Below are 13,307 nucleotides of genomic sequence, written 5' to 3' on the forward strand. Positions count from 1 at the left end.
CCGGATGGAGGTTTGGGGTTGGACAGCTGGTGGTGTGAGCATCTCACCGTTTGCTCACACACGATTCCATTACTTAGGAAAGTGCTCCAGTCAATACAAGCTTGAAAGGCAGCTAGCAGCACATTTATGAACGGTCAGAGATTCACAAAGCAAAATGAAATTCCCATTCCTGTGGCCCCTGCCAAACAAAAGAAAAAGGCCTCCCTAAAAAAACCCGACCTCTGGGCTTTCTGAATAACAATAGCAACCCGGGACTGGAATGTGTTTACTCAGCACAGGACTCCGGCAGCAGCGTCCTGAGACCTTTCACATCTCCTCTCCCTGCCCAAACACCATCCTGCTGGGGAGTCCTCAGGCCAGTGGGAGTGTTTCTCCACAGGTGGGTCTCTGCCGCTGCCCCACCGAAGGGGAGCTGAACACCACTCTGCTGGGCTGGGTCACTTCAGGGTGACCAGCAATGTTGACTCTGGGAGGTTCCACCATTGGCTGACAGCTCTCTATTCCTTAAAAAAAAACCATTATGAAATAGAAAGAAATGCTGGGTAAAGAGATGCCACTGAAGTATAAAAAACAAAAACAAAACCTAGGGAAATTTCTTGGCTGAAAAAACACAGAAGCCAAGGCCTTCCATGAAAGAGGGATATGTTCCCTAAAAACGAATTCTGATGCAAAATATTATTTATTCCTTAGAAACACTGCCACAGCAACAGAAATAACCAACATGCAAAAGTATTTTACACAGACTGATACTGACTTTCCCACTGCAAGATGCCTATTTACTTTGATTGCAAAATGCATTATTGACTACTTGCTAATAAACTAGACAGTGGAAAAAGAACTTAAATTATTCTAAGTTTATTCCTAAAAGCCCTTAAAATAGGAGCGAAGGCCTTAATCCTTAAAAGCCTTTCTGAAAGAAACGCAGTGGATGCCTTCTGCCGGTGCAGCTGGGCCCGTCTGAGAGTGCACTTAGGTTCTTACGTTGAGAACTGAAGGACTCTAACGTTACTGCTAGCGCTGCACATAAAAGCTTTGGAAATGGCATTCTTTGGTCCTCGTGCAATTCATTCTTTTTTAGAAAAGGAAATGGGAAGAAAGGTTTCATGTCCAGGCCTTTGGGCCTTTGATCATTTGATGAACACTGTATCGGCAACCTGGGCCTCAAACTTCTCAGGCCAGACAAAGAGGCCCAGGCCTCACAGGCCTGGCCTTGGTTCCTGCCAGAACAAAACCCCTGGCTGCCTCACAGTGTGGCGGCCTGGGAAAGACCCACCTCGGCCAGGCAGAGATGCCCAAGCTGCCCTTTGATCTTGCATGCAGCCCCGGCCCAGGCTCCGGGTCAAGGGATTTCCCACTGCACAACGTGTCGGCAGAGGGGAGCAGGTCAAGAGCAAAATGGGGGGTGACCAATCTTAAGAAAAACCCCATGACTCCCCTCTTTGGCCAGTTTCACATGACTGCCTCGTATTGTTTAACACCAGGCCCACACTTGAAATGGAATTTGACATTACATGGTACAATGGAGGCGATAAATGGCTTTCCTGAGCGCTCAAACAATAACGTCAACCCTCCCTTAGGAGGCCGAGAGCCCAAAACTGCAGCATTGTTTGCGTCTACTTGTTTCTGGGACTAAACTTGCACGTACTTGAAGTCCAGGTTGTACCGGATCACGTTGGTGGAGACCAAAATAATCCAAACCTTGAGAGGACGTAAGCATCTGTTCCACCTTCTGCCATCCTTCCCCTTGTAAGACTGAGTTTCTATTCCAAATCTGTGCCTATTAAGGAGTTTACCGTGCCACGTTGTTTTACGAACGTGCGCGTGTCCTAAAACATTTGGGTGAAAAAAATCTGTGTTGTTCTGGAGGTTTGGAGATGTAATAGAAGAAAAATATTTATGTGCGTGAGCGACAGAGAAGGGTGGGTGATAAGGACAGAAAATATAAATCCCATTGATAACGTTGTGCTTCGAGAACTTAAAATTTGCAAATGAAAAGACATATCTAATGAAACACAACAGCATTAATAGACAAAGAAAAATGTACTTTTAATTACGAAAGCTCACATTGTTATTTCCTAAAAGAGAAAAAAACTTTATTAAAAGCACCATCAGGGCATTTTTGTTTTGTCTTTGTCTCTTTTTACATCTCCAGCACTAAACTAATTTAGAGTGCCCAAAATAATATTTGGTGGTACAAAAACCAACTGCAAAGAGTTTTCCTGCATGCTCTGTGCGCAGCAGGTGTGGGATGGCACACAGGGCACCAGGGCAGACTTGGGTCCTGTGGGAACAAGGAACCATGGGACTCCAGGTAATCCACTTACCCTCTCCAGTACTGATGTGCAAAATTATGGGCTATTATTTTAGCTTCCACATCTGTATCCTTGGGCTAGAGAGGTGGTATATTTTTTAGCAGAAAAAGTAGAGTTAAGGAAAACGGCTATTTTGGAATTTGCATGACAATGTATAGAAACTCATTTCTATATTCACTATCTTCTCCCATTGGTGGGCAGAGAATGAAAAGCGAGGGACCGCCCAGGATGTTTTCGAAGGTGCAGGCCTGTACTTACGTACATGTATGTGCATGTGTGCATGCGTGTGTTGACCCAGAAAGACTTATTCACAGGTGGTAAAGAAACCATAATATCACCCATTTCTGTATTTGCCAAAGTCTGTCCCACATGCTGGGATAAAGAAAGCTGAACGAGTTTCGTTACTGCAGGACTTTATTGTGCTAACATGCATCAAGAGTCTCCAAGAGGCATACTGACTATGAATTCTTTTCCCAAACTTGTTTGACGATGGCGTTCTCTCTCTGGCCTCTTTTTTTGAAGCAACTACTTTCAGGTTTGGTGTACTGCGGACTGCGTTTTGAGAAACACCAGGTTAGCTCATTTCCGCATTTTCGTGTGAGGAAGCGAGGGCCGGGAGAGGTTAAAAGCTTTGCTAAGTGATGAAGCTCGTCAGTGGCAGAACTGGGACCACATCACAGCTCTGTCCTCCGCATATTTCTTCTGCACTGTGTGGTTTCTAAAGTTCATTCTGACACTACACTGCTTTGAGTCTAAGATGCTGTGCACTGTCTTTGAGAGGAAATTGTAGCTTTTACCTATATTTACAGGTAAAAAAATAGTACTACTTTTTGAGAATACTAAAACACTTTTCAGTTTTGTACTCCTTCAAGAGTACAAACAGAATTCACTTAGATAACACGATGTTACAAACAACAACAAAAACTCTTCATAAGGGTTGATATAGGATGATTTATATCTGAAGGTAATTACTACCAGTAATTATCAGATCAGTGATGAGAATCTAGTACAAAACCTAAATAAACCCATTGCCATAGGGTCGATTTTGACTCACAGTGACCTTATAGGACAAAGTAGAACTGCCCCATAGAGTTTCCAGCCAAGGAGCAGCTTGGTGGATTCGAACTGTCAACCTTCTGGTTAGCAGCCCAGCTCTCAACCATGGTTGTAATCTGCAAATACAGTTTTAAATAGGGCTGTGATCTGTTTTGTCCTAGTTCACACCCCTGCTGAGAATCTGCATTTCTAACAAGCTCCCAGGCAATGCTAATGCTGCTGGTTGGGGATCAATTTTGAGAACCACTAGTAGAGCAGTGGCTCACAAAATTTATTATACTTAAGAATCACCTGGGGAATCCCCTTAAAATGTAGCTTCTCATTCAATAATTCTGGGGTGGAAATGCAAATTCTCAGCAGGGGTTCGAACCGGAACAAACCGGTTTTAAATACCAGTGGTGGTTTATACAAAATACTTTAAGGATATTCTAAGCTCGTACGACATTTAAAAATCCAGAGGCTGCATTATTCACAATATTGATATTCACATCATAATCCATTTGACAATATTTATCAAGCACCTACTATGGGCTAAGCACAGTGTGAGATGCTTAGTAGAGAGCCTGGTAACAAAGGGTGAACCTCAGAAAGGTGCTTGCTGCAAACAGCCTCAATATGATTCGGGAAAGGAACAACAATCCTCTAATTTTTTCTGAAGGCCTTCTGTGAATATTACACCCTGTGTTGCCATAGCAACGTCATCACATATCTCAGCCACAACAAAGCCAGCCAGGCTTTTGAATCTCACCTTTGGCCATCTTATTGAGAACCATGTCAATCAGCACGTAGGTGCCGCTTCGTCCTGCGCCGTCACTGTCAACAGAAAGAGAGAAAATGAAAATGCTATCCACACACAGTTACACCAAACACACGAAAACAGCAAGCAACAATCCACTTCATTCTACACCTAAGTGGGGCCAGCACAGAAAGGCAGGTTGTGAATTGGAGAGAAATAGCCAAGAAGTGAGGCTGGGAAGAATCCCGGGGTGGAGGCGGAGAGGAGGAGGAAGAAAGGAAGACAGGGAAGGAGAAGAGAGACACGAACGCTTTCCTCCGTCCCAGCAGCTCTTCAGGGATTAACTACTGTGCACGGCTATGTTTCGCTCTCTCTCTTTTTTTTTCCTCCTTGGCCAAAGACGTGGTAAGTTTTACCAGAAGAAAAAAATTGAAATAAAGAAATTTTTGCCTATTTCAGAGTTGAGGGCATTTGCATTTAAAATAGCTGAAAAATACTTTCTATATGATTATTGGGTAATCCACCCAGCAAAAGGGAAGGCTACGTGGCGGGTCGGCCTTCACCAGTGGACGCTGCAGTCACGTGTGGCACCCCCCCTCCCACGCGTCACTGCCTCTGGGGCAGGAATATACAAAGCATTTGTTACTTAATCGCATTCTTAAAAAAGCACTTTCATTTCGTTTCCTCTCATCCCACCAGCTATAATTGGAATATTTACCATCTGGACTAAAGTTGTAGAAAATGTTTTGCATTGTGTCTCAACAGTAGCAAATGGGGGAAAAAAAAAACAAGATGGATTTTCTGGGCGAAAAGCAGCACCAGCATCATTTTTTTTTTTTTTAAATAAGGAATGTGTTCAACCATTTCTTTTCCTCACGTAGGCTGTCACTGAGTTACGTGAGTTTGAGAGACCCTCTTCAAACCAAACAGGGCTGATTTCCACATCCACGACTGGCTTTCAAATGAAGAAACGTTCTCTTAATTATACTCCTAGCAAAATAAACTGTGACCCTAAGAAAAAATAAATACTTCCACCTCAAGACCAGTAATTCTGTGACCAAACGACAAACCGTTTGCCTTGAGTTTCTGATTTGCATGTTGGCCTGTAATTCTGAGACATCATAGCTAAGCCGACAGGTTGATCTTTTACAGTAAAGAACCACTAAGTTTGGCTTTAACATGTTTCCTGAAGTCCGTGAAAAAAGCTGCAGTTGGGACAGATACATATTTCACAAATTTCCTTTCATAACATACGTGCATCTTTGCTGCATTATTACCGAAGAGGAAGCACCAACCCTTGTCTGCCATTTAACCCTCACCGTTCATCACAAATGACTGCAGATCACTTTTCTGTTTTTGAGTGTTTTCCTCACTTCTCTTGTCTGGCTAACATATATTCACTTGAATATTTTAAGACATACTACAAAGTGTCCAATTAATTGCAGCTTACCTGTACTTGTAGGTAAAGAAAAGTTCTACTCTACTTTTTTGGGAATACCAAAATGCACTTAAGTCTGACCCTCCTCTCTCATAGAAAGGCGTGCATGCATGCATACACAGACACACAAACACACACAGACACAACACACACAAGACACAGATATACACAGACACAGACACACACAGACACACACACAACACACACAGACACAACATACACAGACACAACACACACACAAACACACACACACAACACACACACAAGACACAGACACACAGACAGACACACACAGACATACACAGACACACACACAACACACACAGACACAACACACACAGACACAACACACACAGACACAACACACACACAGACACACACAACACACACACAGACACAACACAGACACAAAGACACACACACAGACACAACACACACAGACACAACCCACACAGACACAACCCACACACACACAACCCACACACACACAACCCACACACACACAGACACAACACACACACCAACACACACACAGACACAACACAGACAGACACAACACAGACACACAACACACACTGACACAGACACACACACTGACACACACACATACACCAACACACACAACACACAAACACACAGACACACGGATACACACACGGACACAGACACACACACAGACACACACAGAGAGACAGACACACAGACACACACACAGAAACCACACACACAACACACACTGACACACAACACACACAGACACACAGACACAGACACACAGACACACACACGCAAACACACGCACACACACAACACACACACACAACACACACACTTGTTTCTTGATTGAATTGACCAACTTGGTATTTGATCTTTGGGGACAGATTTCCTTTTGACCCCAGGCAGGAAAACTGAGTACAAGTTCTTTATCAAAAATAGCCAAGTATCAAGCCAAGTAGAAGAGCACCATTAGATGAAGTTCTCTCAGAGTGGATCTGTTCACACTGGTGGGACTTTAACTTGGTGGAGGGTATGATCCTTTGACTTTCCAGCCAAAGGCCTAGATTTACATAATAAACGAGGAGGTTTGTGGTCACAGCATGTGCCTGTGTGACTGACCCTGTGTGTGTGAACCAGGCAGCCTTCTCTCCCTGTCTGCACAGGGCGGCCGAGACAGTGTAAGACATCGAGAGCCTGTCCTGAACTTTGTGCTGTGGCACCACGAGGTTTTAGGAAAAAATAAGGTGGTAGGGCGTGAACATTCGGACATACATCACGGTAGTTTGCCAGAAAGAAAGCACATCACGGACAGTTCACACATGAATAATGAAAGAAACGGAAAACTAAGTTTATGTCTTTGGTTTCCTTTAGAAATATCCCTTAAATGTGTTTATGATGCAGTGAGGAAGTTAAACTTCTATATTTAATTACATAGTTTATATTTTGAGGTAGCAACATCTTCGTAATTCATGTTAAAAGTTGTACTTGCCTGCAATGAACAATTATTGGACAAGAACGGCCCCTGTAGCACTTGTTTACTTTTCTGAAATAAAAAGAGACATAAAAATTACAGTTCTGCACCATGACTCCATACGTTACCCAAAATAACTAGTAAGCCAAAGCAAATAGTGCGTATCTTTAAAAATACTTCACAATAGCCTTTTTGAAAAAAGAAAACCCAAATTACAGGCACATTTTCAAAGATTTATTTTTCTTTTCAATATTAAATTATTAAACAAAGCTTTAAAAACAATTCTTACATTTTCACAAAGTTGTTTTCCCCCTTTTGCAAGTATGAACTCCAGGCTTTGGTCAACGGGTCATCACCTTATGCCCCCACCCAGAACCCCAATTCCTCTCTTTCTCTCTCTCAACCTTTCCCTCTCTCTTCCCTTCTTTTTTTTTTTTTTTTGGTTCAGTTGATCTGACTTTTTGTTATGATATGAATATCTATATTCATCACTGAAATTTTAGAGTTTTGTAATTTAGGTCAAAATGTGTCATAGTCTAGACACAATGGAATACAGTGTTACTGTATTGTCTAAACACAGCATCTTAAAGGCCCATTTTACAGAGTCTGTTTTTAATCTGTCAGTTTTTTGTAAGGATATCTAAATTACAGAGAAACAAGAGAAATCTTTTAAATTTTATATACCTTTTCATTTTTAAGTGTGTTTAAAAACAACTCCATTGTGTAGACTGTCGATCAGAGGTATGAAAATTAACAATAAGCTTATTTTAAGATTTTATAACCAACCCCTAACTCAAAACAGAGGGCTGATTCTAAATTCATCGTATAAGCTCTATGTTTTTTAATTCAGTGAAACAACTAAAAGTATTTACAAAGTGCATCCAAATACTCAGTAAAATATTTCTAAATAAAGAAAATGAAAGACAGGATCTTTGTTTACTGGAAGGAAAAAAAATGTGTGAGGGAGTGTGTTCTAAAACGTGCTGTATGAATTTCTACAATCTAAGAAGTAAAATTTTTGAAAAAGGAATGATAATACAGAAATTTTTTTCCTTGGACCAGAAATGGGAAATGTCACCTTTGCAAAGGTTTGCCTACTCAGCACAAAACGGTCAGCTGAAAGTGAAAATTCAATCAGCCGTTGCTCATCTACAGAACACCAAATGCCAAAAAGAAATGCGCGTGGAAAGGGAGGAGTCGAAAGTAGGCCTGGACTGATGAACAGAGTAGATATCCTCATGTCTTGTAACCCAGATATAAGACTGTTTTTCCTATTTCCTCTATTCCCACTCGTGGAGGCCCCACGTGTGCCAGAGTAGAGCTGTGCTCACAGGGTTTTCAGGGGCTGATTTTTTGGAAGTAGATTGCCAGGCCTTTCTTCCAAGGCACCTCTGGGTAGACCTGAACCTCCAACCTTCCAGTTAGCAGCTGAGCTCATTAACAGTTTGCATCACCCAGGGCGCCCCGATCTGAACAGCATAAAGTAACTTGAAGGTGCAGGGCAGTGGCCTAGATGAGATACACTAACACCTATGCATTGGTCATTTTAAACGTTCCATTCCCTAGTGACCGTGATCTATGGCTACTCTCTGAGCTGTGAAAACATGTAGCATTTTAAAGCTTGCAGAACACATAAACATACTTTGAAAATGGAGAAAGCTCAGAAAAATAGGGAGAGCAAGCCACGCAGTGACCTTATGGTCACATTTCTATTTCTGCTGGAGCTTTCGCTCTCTCTCACTCTTTTTTTTTTTTTTTGGTGGATGCTGCAGTGTTAAGGTTTTTGGGGAAAACTGGAGAAAGTAAAAATGAACTCTTATTAAAATCAAAAGGACTTGCATGCCAGAATGCCTTAAAAGTTCTTGGCCCTTAGAGAATAAAACAGATTGGAAAATAGATCCACTCATTTCTACTTCTAAAATCTCCCATTCTCTTCTCGGTTTGTAAAGGCAACGTGAGTTTACCCTCTGATAAGATAGACGTCAAACTCAGTCTGCGTGTGTGTTTGTGTGTGTGTGTGTGCAGACCCAAGCAAGCTCACCTGTCAAACCGAATCTAGAGTGGCTTCACTTTTAAAGGCCTTTTCATTCATGTAGAATTTACTAAGGGTTTCTCATTAGTTGACTCTTTAACGTGATGAGGCGGACCTCCTCAGTTCCACATTTCCAACATTTCACACAGGATAATCTGATCTATGTTTCTAGAAACTAAGCTAAAATTTGCATGTTCGCACACTGGCTCATTTTTTCTGATGGACCAAGCAAAGGTACGTTAAAAAAAAAGAAATAAACACAACAGCTAGATACTCTTCTTTAAAATGTACTAGTTCCAGAAAACAAAGCAAGAGTAGAACGGTAGTATCCCATTTACAGAGGTCAGCTCCTTCTTTGACAAAACTTAATAAGAAAAACCTCCTTTGCTAAGAAGTGTTGAGAAAAAGCTAATTACCAGCTAATGTGGCTGTAATTTGCTTCTCTGCTTCTATAATTCCAGTCTTTATTTTATGGCGTATTTAAAATATTACTTTTCTGCAGCATGTTGTGACTGGCTGCCTCAGCAGGGTTTAGGAAGGTTTCGCTGTAATTTTAATATTCACACCAGCCCCTACCCCGTGCTAAACTTATTTATAAACAATCACAGACAATCAAGGAGACCTGTGGTGTAAATACCATGTGGTGCTATTTTTTTAGAGTTTTATTTACAAAAGCATCATGTACTTGTATTATTACAACTTGAAACATCACGAATAAAAAAGCAAAACCATCACATATTCAACAGAGGTTTTCATCCAGTTGAGCTAAGATACAGACTACAGGTTACTTATGAAGATAAGTAAAACACAACTGTCTTATTTTATTCTATGAGAGCAAATCACCAGTAAGCAAAGGTTTCAAACATTAAGAAAAAATGATGTTATTTCAACAGGAGGAATTAACTGAGAAGGAACGATTAGTCATACAAACCAACCCACGGGTCACTGAGTGGAAAAGAAATCATCATGCAAACCATCAGCAAGCAAAGGTCAGAGGTCGTTAGAGGCTCAGAAAAGGGGCTTCCCACATTGTCCCTGCAGCAGAGTCACAGTTTCCAATGATCACTTTTGTGACTATGCAACTGGGCTCATATTACTAGCTGCAACATCACAAAAATGACACTGGCCACCGCTAATTAGCTGGCAAAGTAAGGGTTTGTCCATTTTTACAGTGAGCAGCGTTAGTAAATGCCATTGCACACAGCAAGAAGTGAGAGAATAATAGATATAGATAGAGACAATTTTTTTAAAGCAAAGCCCTCATATGTGATGCTAATTATCTCTGAGCTTAGCAGTTTCTCTTTAAAGTGTAAATGTGCTCCCTCTGGGCTCAAGAAATATTTAATTACACATCTCAGTGCCTGACCAACACAACCAGGCCACAGCTAGAATGCTGGGTCTATTGTTCAAAGTCAGATGAGAAATCCCGTCCCAGTAAAAGGACCAGCGTCTTCAGAAGTGGCCTCACCTTCTCCATCGCTGAAATTTGGGTGGCTATTTTACACAGATGATCACCTAACAGCAGTTTGTGCCTAAGCCTCGTGCCTTCTGAGTCTATGATCCTTTCTATCCATTGTCCACTTCATACGTGAAGGCACCCTCATCAGAAATACTGGGCAGTAATACCAAAAAAGGCAAGGCAAGAAAAGCTTTCGATTCTCACAAAGACTTTCAAAGCTGTCTGGGTGCTTGTTTCTTTTTAAGTTATCAGAAACCTTCTCAGACCGTATCTCCACAGACTCCGGGGCAAGGGAATTTGGGGAATCCATTTTTTCTTCATGATGAATCATAAAGACAGAGGGTTGGTTATGTATATGTTCAATCCCATATATGTATATGATGTAATAAATATACCCATATGCATATATATATGAGAGCACTGACTGCACATACAGACAGGGAGAGCAAGATGAGCTCTCATGTTTGGTAGCTGCAGCCATTTTGCCAGCAATGACTGCTTTTTGAAGATTTCATTTCAGGAAGTGGACCCTATACACGTTTTTAAATAGCATGTCTTTGGAAATAAATTTGTATTGATAAAATATAAATAATGGCCTAGAAATGAAGATGGACTGGGGGGAACTGCGTCCAGTGACTGTTTTACTATGCATTCAGCATTCTGAAGCTGCAAAGCACGCTATATCTCTCGCAGAGCTGAGAGGGACAGTGGTCACTGATGTGCCTCACGTATGTGACACCAAGTCCAGGTCTCTCCTCGAGCTCATCACATGCTACTTGATGCAAAGAACTATTCAAATAAAAGTTCCTCCTTTACTTTTCAAAACAGACTAAAAGGAAAAAGAAAGTGTCATGGCAGCCTTAAGATTCTCTAACACATCACTTCAGGCCGCCCAGAGACAAGCCTAAAGCCCAAGCTTTATGCCAACACTTGCCTTTTCAACCTTCCTCTACATTAAGCAACGCTAGAATCAAGAATTAACAGCTGTTTAAATACAAACTGCCCTATGACAGTGTGTAATGCTGGCTTAATAAATGCACTTCGCCCCAGGCTCGAGAGTCCTTGTTTTTCATATTTATCTATTTTTCTTAGTGGGAAGGTTTCCAATCAGTTAAATGTAAGAGAATTTCCATATAACTTAAAACTTGGTTATTAACGCTGCTGGAAAACTTCACTTCCTTTGTAGTTGTTTATTCATTCACCACCATTAAGCAGCCAGTGCCAACCAACTGTTATCACCGAATTTGAGGTGCAATCAAAGCTTCGGTCTTAAATTTTCCTTATTTTGAACCGTCAACACCTTCTTATAAGACAGAATCTAGCATTCATTTCAACAATTCAATAAACACATGTTAAAATAAGGCAACTCATTGAGTGACTAGATGACTTGAGTAATGAACAAATGATTGAATTAAAAAAATGTCAGTTTCAAAATTGCTCTAAAAATATACACGTCATGTGCTAACTACACTGAGGCTTTTATCTAGAATTAACCCTTTTAGGATCTGGACCTAAACTTGTTAAATCCCATCATCATATCCAACCAGACGAGTTGGATAAATACTCAGATTAAATATCTGGGCTCTATTCATTAATGTCCTGTGAAAAATAAACTTCACAACTGTTCATGAGTTGATGAACCTTATCAAGGATAATTACCACATTTCCACAATTCTAAGATGCTCATTCCCCCTTCACATCCTAACACTCCTGAAACCAGGAAACATCTCATAATTAACACGCACATTTAATGTAATCCTTTCTTTTCCTCTCCTCTCTTCCTGAAGCAATTATAAAATAGATGAATAGATGGGACACCTTACAATAGTGGCATCTTAGAAACAAGGAAATCTGGTATTAAAATACGCGTCCTTCAATCTGCTGCCCATGCTATGAATATGTTAATCCGCTATCAGGCTCTTGGTGATACCTGCGGAAATCCAGAAGAGACCTCGTGGAAGAAGGAACGCCCTGGTCATACCAACTAAGGAAATGGAACTGGGTCACGGTTCGTGTCTCATTGGTTTGGAGATTCTTCAGATAAAAGCTTCTTACTAGGAAATCCTCACACCAGATATGCTCAGAGACCAGATTTACCTGGATGGGTGAAGAGGAGAAAAAGGAAAACAGGAAAAGCATGGGTGTCACAGATCTAACACATAGCTAGCTGAACAGGAGGCTACTTTTGAGGAAGAAGGGGAAACACTCCAAAGATGACAAGTTTTATATTGCAGATGGGTTGACCTTTGGCTTAATGGCTCCCTCCCGCCCTCTCGATTTTAATGTGCCTCATTTTTTTTTTCATACCAAAGGTAACTGTTGTTTCCAATGCTACCTAGGGCCTCAACAGACTTTTGAACAAAGACACCAATAAATCTGTGTGTTCTGCTGAACACATACCTTAAGTCCCTCTTTAAGGTTTCATCTAAAGTAGCACACGCCTTGGTTTAGAACTAGGAAAAACATAAGATGCACAGGGATACATTAATACGGGCCTCCAGCAAATCACTTTCCATACTGAAGTCTATTTGCAGTGACCTAAAAGCCACTAGATGATTTAGGATTAATCTTTAAGTTTCCAACATGCTTCCTACTGTGGGCTTCAGCGTTCTGATTAATTTTAGCGCAAAACAGAACCAGAGGATGCATTCTGGTGCTTGTTTAAATACCCAAGTTTATTTAGTTCATTCTTAAAGTGGGTAGAAAATCCAGAAGGGAAATAAGTTTGTCAGCAGGTTATCCTCAAATAAAAAGGTCAAATGCTAGGTACACAAGACTCTAAACAGAATCATGGAAAGACCACGCC

The 13,307-nt window shown here is 41.1% G+C and overlaps 1 protein-coding gene across 1 annotated transcript in view; it reads right to left on the bottom strand.

The window, feature by feature from the left end:
• Window positions 1–13,307, bottom strand: part of PTPRN2 (protein tyrosine phosphatase receptor type N2) — a 1,410,930-nt gene that overhangs the window by 30,275 nt on the left and 1,367,348 nt on the right. Inside the window, exons 19-21 of the mRNA XM_064274265.1 lie at window positions 12,432–12,598; window positions 7,029–7,082; window positions 4,117–4,181 (exon numbers count right to left, since the gene is read on the bottom strand). Of these exons, the coding sequence (XP_064130335.1) occupies window positions 4,117–4,181; window positions 7,029–7,082; window positions 12,432–12,598 (286 nt within the window). The remainder of the gene's footprint in view (window positions 1–4,116; window positions 4,182–7,028; window positions 7,083–12,431; window positions 12,599–13,307) is intronic.

Source organism: Loxodonta africana, chromosome 22, assembly GCF_030014295.1.
Source record: "Loxodonta africana isolate mLoxAfr1 chromosome 22, mLoxAfr1.hap2, whole genome shotgun sequence".
NCBI lineage: Eukaryota > Metazoa > Chordata > Mammalia > Proboscidea > Elephantidae > Loxodonta > Loxodonta africana.